This window comes from Alnus glutinosa, chromosome 7 (assembly GCF_958979055.1).
Source record: "Alnus glutinosa chromosome 7, dhAlnGlut1.1, whole genome shotgun sequence".
Taxonomy (NCBI): domain Eukaryota; kingdom Viridiplantae; phylum Streptophyta; class Magnoliopsida; order Fagales; family Betulaceae; genus Alnus; species Alnus glutinosa.
The window spans coordinates 10,012,250-10,022,776 of record NC_084892.1 but is presented as its reverse complement, the minus strand read 5'-3'; the positions used below and the strand labels follow the sequence as shown (position 1 = coordinate 10,022,776).

The 10,527-nt window shown below is 37.4% G+C and overlaps 1 protein-coding gene across 1 annotated transcript; it reads left to right on the top strand.

Moving 5' to 3' along the window:
* The first annotated feature begins 1,040 nt into the window (after window positions 1-1,040).
* LOC133872708 (digalactosyldiacylglycerol synthase 1, chloroplastic) lies at window positions 1,041-8,246 on the top strand. The gene is made up of 7 exons (XM_062310283.1): window positions 1,041-1,792; window positions 3,462-3,494; window positions 4,540-4,618; window positions 5,826-6,310; window positions 6,405-6,671; window positions 6,847-7,196; window positions 7,485-8,246. The coding sequence occupies exons 1-7, from the start codon at window positions 1,166-1,168 to the stop codon at window positions 8,023-8,025; spliced, it is 2,382 nt and encodes a 793-aa protein (XP_062166267.1). The 5' UTR covers window positions 1,041-1,165; the 3' UTR covers window positions 8,026-8,246.
* Window positions 8,247-10,527: the final 2,281 nt, after the last annotated feature.

Here is a 10,527-nt window from a genome sequence, read left to right as displayed (position 1 = left end):
TGATATGAATCATATGATTAGTACATAACTTACATTATATAATGAAGATACAATGTGTTATATTAATATATCACCTAACTTATAAAATTTAGTATCATATAAATTGCTATATAACTTATATCATATGCTAATTTAACTATCATTAGATACTTAATGGTTAGATCATTTAAGATATGACTATCTGATTAACTTTTATTATTAAATTATATATTATATAGATACTAATAGATATAATTATTTAATTATAGTTTATAATTTATAAATATAATTATATGTTGTATACCAATAAATTATTGTTACTTAATAATAATAATTAAGATTCAATATTCAATATATACGTATATAGATTTATTATATAAAATCACGATGACTTTTGTTAAATTCTTAATAATTAATATACAATATAAGTTACTTTTAATAATATATATACATACACGAACCGTGCTAATAAGCGAGCTGAACTTTTATACGAGTATGTTCGTGAATTTTAAACGAGCGAGTCAAGTTTTATACGAGTATGTATTATTTAATAATTAAGTATAGTTTTGTGTTCACGAAGAGGTCATTTAATAATAGTGTACGAGTTGAGTTTTATCGAGTGAAGTCTAGGCGAGTTCACGAATAGTTTTGTTCTTTTACTCCTCTAATGCCATGTCAGTGAAAATTAACATTTAATTTTAATTTTAATTTTTTATAATTACTAAATTAAGAGTTAATTTTCACTAACGAATTATTCAAATTATTTAATTGAATGGTGTGGGCCGAGATAGGTCACGTGCCCCTGTCTACAGCTTACGTCCAAGTACACCCCGAGCATATACTTCTCTCCAGAATATTCCCCTTATCGAAACCTCCTGAGTCCTGACCCAGTGATCCAATCCCACCTCATCCTCCCCACGTGACTCTCTCTCCACGTCACCACACACGAATCTAATCAATTCGCAACAATCCCACGTGGATACACACGTGTACCACCCAGTTCCAGAAAAATTTAGACCCCAAATCCTAACCGTTAAATTCTCACCTCCCTTCGTCTTTTCCATTTTTCCTCAGCTACTTTTCGCACTTCGCGTTCCGAGAGCGTTCGCAAATCCAATCAAATTCTCGCGAACCCTGAATTCAAAAGCGGTAGCTTCCTCTGAAAATCTAATCAGAACCCTACGCCATGGTCAACGAAAACCAAGCTTCGACCTCTTCGAGCGCGTTCTCGTTCATATCCAAGGGATTGCAAGGGGTGCGGGACTCGGCGGACGCGGATCTCCAGTTGATGCGGGACCGGGCCAACTCGTTCAAGAACCTCGCGACGTCGTTCGACCGAGAGCTAGAGAACTTCTTCAACTCCGCCTCGACGTCGTTCTCGGTCCCGGCGATCCGGTCGACGCCGCCGCCGACCGAGATCGATTTCGTGAAGAGGCTGCAGCCTAAGTTCTCGGAGTTCCGGCGGGCGTACTCGTCGCCGAATTTCAGCAAGAAGGTTCTGGAGAAGTGGAGCCCGAGGACGAGAATTCGGATCGATTTATCGGCGATAAGAAATGCGATTGTATCGGAGGTGGACGACGGGGATGGAACGATCAATTTTGATAGGGTTAGGAGGAGGAATATGGTTAAGTTTAGAGAGTTCTGGGGGGAGTGGAAGGGGGAGGGAGGAGAGGAAGCGCAGTCTGCTAGGGATTGGGAGCCAGTTCGGGCGTTGAAGACGAGGCTCAAAGAGTTTGAGAGGCGAAGTTCTTCGGCGGAGATATTCGGTGGGTTTAAGAAGAGTGAGTTTGTCGAGAAAGTGAAGTCAAGCTTGGTATGTTCTCTCTTGCCAACCTTTCCTTGTTTTGAACATGAATTTGAATCTATATAATATATGTTGGTTTGGTCTGGCTGTACGAGTTAGCAATTTGATTTCTTTGGCTATGTTCTTTGAATCGTTATAACTAATTATATCCTGATTCATTGATTGAGTTAGTCCGGAAACTGAAACATTGAATGAAATAAAGCTATGAAGAGATAAAACTTGTGTTTCCAAAAGCAAAAGTCATTTTTTGGAAAATGTTAAATTTACAACACCAACACAACAACCACACAACAATCCCTCACATGAGGGTGGGCCTCAGTTTGTGGGATCCACCCTCATGCGAAGGGTTGTTGTGTGGTTGTTGTGATGGTGTTGTGTACGAATCAAATCCCTTTGATTTTATGGGGATACAGTGCATCTTTCTGAGGAGAATACTTGAGAATTCTTTGAAATTTGAAAGATATGAGATGCTGGAGTTTCCAGTTATTTTACCTGAGAACTTCAACCTCTCTTAGAACTTCCAATTTGGGTTCAGATGTTTGTCTCTCGTTGGTGAAACTCTGATTTTGGGTTTTGGAATGCTCGAGAGAGCTTTCAGTTTAAAAGGTTCTAGAAGTCCTTTATGCTTTAGTGCCACAACGGTCATGTGGTAAGTAATCGATTGGTATGTGCTGGTTTGTTGATTATATTGTTACCAATGGTCACATTAGACCAAAGACGGGAGAAAAGAAGAATAAATGCTATATAATGATGGCTATATTGGTTATTTCCCATGCTCTTCTCTAGATGTCGTTTTAGGCTGCTTGCTTAATTGTGGGAGGACGAGACTTATGGAACGTTAAAAACCCAAAATGAAAATTTTGATTAAGTAGTTGAAATTCTTTTGCCTAGGTTCACCTCAAACTGAAAAAACTAGTAGAAAGTTCCCAAGGACCCTAATCATGTTCGTAAGAAAGTGAATAATGAAGCTCAAAAGATCCCTATAGTGGTCTTATTGACTAAATTAAAGTTGGCTTGTATTTTACTACAAAGGTTAAAATTTTTTTCATTGCAGAGAGCTTCTGTTCAAATTTTGAAGCTTCCTATAAGGCTAAGAAGCTTTCCCCTTCTTTTATGGGCTTCTGATCAGGGGCGGGAATTAGTTAGAGGCTTTGGGGGGCTTCAGTCTCCCCAAGCCTCAAAATGTTCTCCAAACTGTTTTTTTTAAATACCCTTATTATTCTTTTAAAATCAAATTTTTACCCCCTTAATTTTTTTTTTTTTTTTATTAATTTCGTCCTCTCACATCTAAAATCCTAATTCTGCCCCTGCTTCTGAGCTGATCCTCACACTTAGTACATGTTTATAATATATGTTATGGGAGCTGCAGAACATTTTAAACACAAGATTTATAAAGATGCAGTTATGTCCAGAGACATGCATTGTGACATAAGGTGTAAATGTCTCAAACAAGCTTTTAGCCATGGAGTTAATGCTCCATCTAGCACTTTGATGTGGTTATACAGTGAATGTTGTACATCTTGTCTACAATGCCATGAATACCTCTAAAAAAAATAAAAATAGATAAGTCTCTTCTGAAATAGCGGCGAGGCATTATATGCATAAACACCTATATCCATGCTTACTTATTTGATAATTTCTTTTTTTTCTAACACTTTATACATTAAACTTTTTGCAGAAAGCATTGTGCAAGGAGCCTGAAGAGTCAAAGGTAGGTGTCCATCTGGATGATTTCTTTTGGCTTCAGGTGTTAATAAACAACATGCTTTTCTTTTACTACTACTGTAAGAATCAAGTATGCTATCTTCCTCTTGAGCTTCCTGAAGGATTTATCTTGGCATCATGCGGTTTGAGGTTTGGAATTCTAAATGGATGAAATTTGAGGCCCTTCCTCTAGAACATCATGTATCTAAGGCTTCACTTTTATCCAATTCCAATTCCAAATTTCCAATTCCCTGCTGCCAAACATAGTGATCATTCTTACATTGGATGCATCACTGAGTTGGCTATGATAGTCTCTAACGTATCTGTCAAATTTGATGTGATATTTCTGAACTATACTTTAGTACTGACTATGGAAGGTACTAAATTGTTGCTGATAAAGTAGAGCCTAGGGCCTCAAGTCTTTGTGAAAGGCCATTTTTAGTGTGTGTGGCTATGATAAGGATCCTCCTTTTTTTTTTTTTCTTTTTCGTTTTCTTCATATAACCTTTCTGTGGAGGATTCTTTCATATCTATCTGTTTTTACTTTTTGGTTAAAAATATGGCATCTAAGTTTTCTGGAGGTGGTTTTTTCAGATAGCCCAGTCAAAGTTTATAGTATTTCGAATTTTTTTTTGCAATTACGTTCAGTTAGAGGCGTGCAAGTATTTGAATTTATCGTGTCTAATGAATGTTGTTGTGTCAGCCTCATCTTGCCTTTTTTGTGTCTATATGATCCTGTGTATGAAAACATAAATATATTGGTGTCTATTCAAATTCCAAAACATCTAAACAGCATTGTGCTCAAGGTTATCAGAATATTAGCAAACGGCTGTTTGTGTTGGGCTTGGGTCAATTTTCTTGTAGTCATAAGACTGCTCAGGCTTAACTGCAAGCCTGTGGGGAAAGACTGTATCTCTTTAGTGTCTTATTTTTACTATTTGTTTTCTTACTTAATTTAGGGACTACATTTACATAAAATGGATTTGGAGTTAAAATTTTAGTAATGCAATGATTTACCATGCTGAATATTTTCTCTTTGATTTCTGATGTAGGAAGTACCACCGCTGGACGTGACAGAACTTTTGGCATATTTGGTTAGGCAATCTGGCCCAATTTTGGGTGTTAGAAGAGGTATGTAAATCTTTAATTGTTGATTAAATCTTCTACCTTTAAATGTATAGAGGCATTGGCCTTTGTATGTTTCAATTTTGGTTAAAGTTTGGGGTTTAACCACATCAGCATAGTTGAAATGCTCTCTCTCTCTTTCTCTCATGTATCCATTATTTCCTAGATATCATATAGTGCAATAAAATCTAATTAGCTATGAACAAGAATGATTTTTAATTAGTTCTAGCCAGTTTTTAGTTCTCTTGGATGAGAATGGAAATCTAGGACAACCTCTCATTTCTTATCAAATAAAATAATGCATTTCTGAACTATATTATGAGTTGGTGGATCACTTTTGAAACATTTTATTGGGCTGCCCTTTGTTTTATTGCAGCTGCTTTAAAAGCACGGCGGTGTTGCTTATTTTCATAGAAAAGAATCAGCTTTTAACTAATAGGTATCTGCAATTAGCTGCAGGATTCAGATCTTAGGACTTTGGTTGTTTGGAAATTTTTCTGGGACTTCTTAAGGTGGTCTGACCTGATCTCATTCTCTGGGACTAACATGTTGTCTAGTAGGATGAAGGATTTTGCATGGCCACTCGGAGATTATCTATTTCTGAGCAAGGTTGGCGGTAGACTGAAGAAACAATTTCTGCTATGGTGGAATGTTTTTGTTACTATTTAACATACAAATTGAAGAAGAGGAGACATGTTAGAATCAAACTAATTAAAGAACGGAAAGTTTGCACAATTCTTTGGCCTTATTCTCTCTCTTGCTCGTTTATCCCCTTTTCTTCCTTTTATTACTCATTCATACCGTGTTAGATATAAAAATCCCATTAGATATAAAAGAAAACTATCAATCAAATAGACAGCAATCTTTCTCGTTGATGAAACTGACCTTCAAGGGTGCTACTATAGTTATAAAAGGTCCTTTTTCAATATATATTTTTTTTTCCCTTTTTCTTTTGCCTTCAAAAGTTTTTAGCTGAATGTAAACATGAATTACTTAACACTTAATGGGCTTATTTAAAACAATAACTTCCCATTGTTTGAAATGTTTGGATACTGTGTTGCAAGTGTAGTACTTGATTTTAGTGTGCCCCCACTTATTTGTCATCACCATGAAGCAGATATTATGTATTCTATGAAGCAGATATACACTTGATAATGTATTAAATCATTATTGCTTCCCTTAAATTTTAGTAGTGTTTTGAAAATGGTTGCAGATATATGTGACAAGATAGTGGAAAGCTTGTGTAGCAAACGCAAGAGCCAACTTTTATTGCACTCTGCATCGGCTGGGGAATCCTCTGTTCTAGGGAATGATAACATTAATGATGAATTAGATTTGAGGATAGCCAGTGTCCTCCAAAGTACAGGTCATTGTTACGAGGGTGGATTTTGGAAAGACCACGCAAAGCATGACCCATCTGATGGGAAAAGGCATGTTGCCATCGTCACAACTGCTAGTCTTCCTTGGTTGACTGGAACAGCTGTAAATCCACTGTTTCGAGCTGCATATTTAGCACAGTCTGCAAAACAAAATGTCACACTCCTGGTTCCATGGCTTTGTAAATCAGATCAAGAAATAGTTTATCCAAACAATCTCATTTTTAGTTCACCAGAGGAGCAGGAAATTTATATACGTAACTGGCTTGAGGAAAGGATTGGCTTCAAGGCTGATTTTAAAATTTCCTTTTATCCTGGAAAGGTAGGTCCTAGATGAATTAGTTTAAACACTGTCCTGTTTTATCATATCAACCTGTAAATTAACATCTGACATCTTTGTTCTTGTTGTTTTGAAGTTTTCAAAGGAAAGGAGAAGCATAATACCCACTGGAGATACTTCTCAGTTTATCTCTTCAAAGGATGCTGACATTGCTATCCTAGAAGAACCAGAGCACCTAAATTGGTACCATCATGGTAGACGTTGGACTGATAAATTTAACCATGTTGTGGGAATTGTCCACACAAATTACTTGGAATATATCAAGAGGGAGAAGAATGGGGCTCTCCAAGCATTCTTTGTAAAACATATAAACAATTGGGTCACAAGAGCTTACTGCCACAAGGTATTAGTTTATTTAATTGGATATGCTCATTATGTGTTACCTTTGTTTCTCATTTTATACTATGCTGTAGCTTGGGTTGTGCATACCTGGTTAGGGACGGAAAGATGTCTTAATAAATCATTTCTGTATCCTGGGGTGCATTCCAATTATAAAATTGTCTGTGATCTTTATCCAGGTCCTTCGGCTTTCTGCCGCTACTCAGGATTTACCGAAGTCTGTGGTTTGCAATGTTCATGGTGTGAATCCTAAGTTTTTGAAAATTGGAGAAAGGGTTGCTGCAGAAAGGGAACTTGGGCAGCAAGCCTTCTCAAAAGGAGCATATTTCTTAGGCAAGATGGTCTGGGCAAAGGGATACAAGGAGTTGATAGATTTGTTAGCAAGGAACAAGAGTGACCTTTATGGCTTCAAGTTAGACGTGTTTGGGAATGGAGAGGATGCCCATGAAGTTCAGAGTACAGCAAAAAGGTTGGATCTGAATCTCAATTTTCAAAAGGGAAGAGACCATGCAGATGACTCTCTTCATGGGTAAGGATTTTTCTGAAACCACTTTACCGATTTGTCATTGTTTCTGTGCAAACAGATTCCCCCCCTTCACTCTCTCTCTCTCTCTCTCTCTTCCTTGTCCCAGGTTTAAGCTTTAAATTACATAGAGCTAGAAAAGACCTCAAAATTATTGAAATGTTTTTCATTGGGAAAATGAACGCTTAATTCAGTTAGATTCTTATTTTTATTTTTTATTTTTAGTTTGTGGCTCACCCCCCCACCCACACTAACGGTTGGCTCCTTCGAACATTTTTTTTTTTGTGTTTGAAGGTACAAAGTCTTCATAAATCCTAGTGTTAGTGATGTCCTCTGCACAGCTACTGCTGAGGCTCTTGCAATGGGGAAATTTGTAGTATGCGCGGATCACCCATCAAATGAGTTCTTTAGGTCATTTCCCAACTGTTTGACTTACAAGACGTCTGAGGACTTTGTTGCCAAAGTTAAAGAAGCACTAGCAAATGAGCCTCATCCTCTTACACCTGAGCAAAGATATAACCTTTCATGGGAGGCTGCCACCCAGAGATTTATCAATTATTCCGAGCTTGAGAGATTCTTGAATAACAATGAAGCCGGTGCAAAAGGCAGCAGCAGAAGAAATGATGGAAACATCATTAAAAAATCAGCATCATTACCTAGTCTGACAGAGATGGTTGATGGAGGATTGGCATTTGCCCACTACTCTTTAACTGGGAATGAATTTCTTAGACTTTGTACCGGAGCGATTCCCAAGACCCGTGACTACGACAAGCAGCATTGTAAAGACCTTAATCTCTTGCCGCCGCAGGTAGAAAATCCCATCTATGGTTGGTAAGTAGATCGACCACTCTGTACAAGTAATCCCTGTGTATAATACTTTACATATCTCAGTTAGGAGCCTGCTTTAGTTATTTAGTCTGAAGGTTTCTTGTTCCCTTGATGAATGTATTCATTTCTGAAAGCACATATAGTTTAACAGCTGAATCCAAGTTTTGCTCTTTTCCATGTCAATATAGAAGACCAATGCAATAGTATATGACCACTTTTACTTTTTAATCTCCAAAATTCAAAACGTGACATTTGACTCACAAACTGGTAAACTGTGACACGTTAGCGAGCCCATCCATCAAGTGTATTTTTCTGTCTTTTTAGAAGGAATGTTAGTCATGTGCGAAGATGTTTAACCACCTAAAATTTCAAAAATACCCCGATAAAAATTACACTTTACCCCCTCCATGAAGTATGACAACTTTTACGTTTTAGCCTCCAAAGTCAAAAAGTGATATGCAACCCTCACAAACTACCGAACTATGACATATTGGCCAATTCGATAAGTTTTTTCGTCTTTTTAGACGGAATGGCAGTCACATGCATCACAGGTGATTTTGAACCACCTAAACTCTAAAAAAATGCCGATGGGGTCGAGTGTAAAATAATAAAAATAAAAAAGAGAATCAAGTAAACTTAAGAATAAAATAATAAAAATAAAAAAGAGAATCAAGTAAACTTAAGAACAAAACAAACGTAAACAAAAAGAAAAAAAAAGAAATTTGGAGTGGTTTGGTCACCCATAAAATGACCAAATGTGGGTGCCTAAAACCATCATTTTAGTCACCCTTAAATGGTCAAATGAGAATGGTAGGAACTACCTTAGCCACCCCCATTTGGCTAGAGTGAGGATGAAGAGCCACCCTCATGGTCCATGGGATGGTATGGCCACTCCAAAGTAGCCAAATGGGGGTGGCTGAAACCATTCTTAAATAGTTTAGGAGTGGTTTTGTCACCTCCATTTGGTTGGACCGGAGATGAAGAACCACCCTTACGGCCTATGAGATGGTTTGGCCACTGGGGTTAACCGAAACCACCCCTGGCTAGTTCGCCATCTCTCATTTGGCCATTTTGGGTGGTCGAGCCACCTCCAAATTTTTTTGTTTGTTTGTTTGTTTGATTTTTTCTTTTCTTTTGTTTGTTTGTTTGTTTGTTTGTTTTTTTTATTTTTTTTTATTTTTTTTAAAACACTTTACGCTATGGGTCATATTTGCGACGCACACAACTTTAGGCCTTAAGATCTATCGAACCAACCTTGCTCTTGCCTCACACTCGGAACTTCAAAGTTTATTTTTTATTTTTTATTTTTATTTTATGAATAAAAGCTTTCATTGAATCAACTCAACCATATACAACTCTCCAATAAAAATTGGAAGCAGACTCCCTAAATTGGAGAAAACAATCACACTGTCCTTAGGACAGGAACTACACACTACAACCCAAGTCTATACACAAAGAGAAAACCAGGTAAACAGAACCAAACAGAGACCGCAACCTACTGCAGAAAACAGAGAAACTAAACAGCAAAACTAAACCAAAGTACTCAAATTCCATAGTTTAGCAAGCTTCTCATTTTGAGCAGACCTCTTGAAACTCCCTTTAGCCATCACCCTGGTATGGACCTCCCATTTAATATTCTTCACCACCACCTTTTCTATCCTAGGAGTGTTTCTATGACAAAGATCATTTCGGAGCTTCTATAAATGGTTAGATTGATGCAGCTAAGCATAATTTGCAGAGATTGGCCATTAAGCTTCTGCCGGTGAACTTAGCTTCATACCAGTCCTTCACTTTCTCACATTCAATTTCAGGTCTTGTCATACATCCCTCCATACTCTACGGCTGAAATTACATTGGAAGAACAAATGTTCAACATTTTCCTGAGAGCTATAGTAGAAACGGCACAGAGTATCTCCACGAAATCCCCAACCACACATTTTTTCTTTAGTGACAAGGGCACCTCTAAAAACCAACCAAAGTATAAAAGCATGGCGAGGTATTGCCAAAGGAAACCATACAACCTTAAACCAAGTAGTTAAAGGGTTTTTTTTTTCCTAAGGAACTCCCAAGTTTTAGCACATGAATACAAGCCTTTCTTGGAATTCCAAATAGGCTGATCAGATTCACCTATAGGAATCTCAGGCAACCGACTTTGAATTTGGACAAGTTGATTTGAACGAGCAGCCGGCCAGTACCACTCTCCATTTCTAATGAAAGAAGAAACACGGGCGTCCACATGACTACCTGTAGCATACATTGCTCTATAACCATATTTCTCCAAAAAAACACCCATATGGATGCTAATGATTCCACCAAAGAAAAACTTCAAAGTATTATTGCTCAAAGTTCTAGCACAGCTTCGAAATCTCAAGCAATCACTTCACAAAAGGGATGAGAGGCCACCAATGAAACCAACACTCGAGGATGCAGTTTTAAAGCTTTCTAAACCCAAATTCTTTTCGACCAAACTCGATCATGAAAGGTAGTTAACCATGTGTACTTCATATTT

Excerpts from the sequence above, each read along its gene's own strand:
- LOC133872708 (XM_062310283.1), top strand. The coding sequence starts at position 1,166 with ATGGTCAACGAAAACCAAGCTTCGACCTCTTCGAGCGCGTTCTCGTTC. Across the intron at positions 6,672-6,846 it reads CAAGAGCTTACTGCCACAAG|GTCCTTCGGCTTTCTGCCGC; the intron begins GTATTAGTTTAT and ends ATCTTTATCCAG. Across the intron at positions 7,197-7,484 it reads GCAGATGACTCTCTTCATGG|GTACAAAGTCTTCATAAATC; the intron begins GTAAGGATTTTT and ends TTGTGTTTGAAG.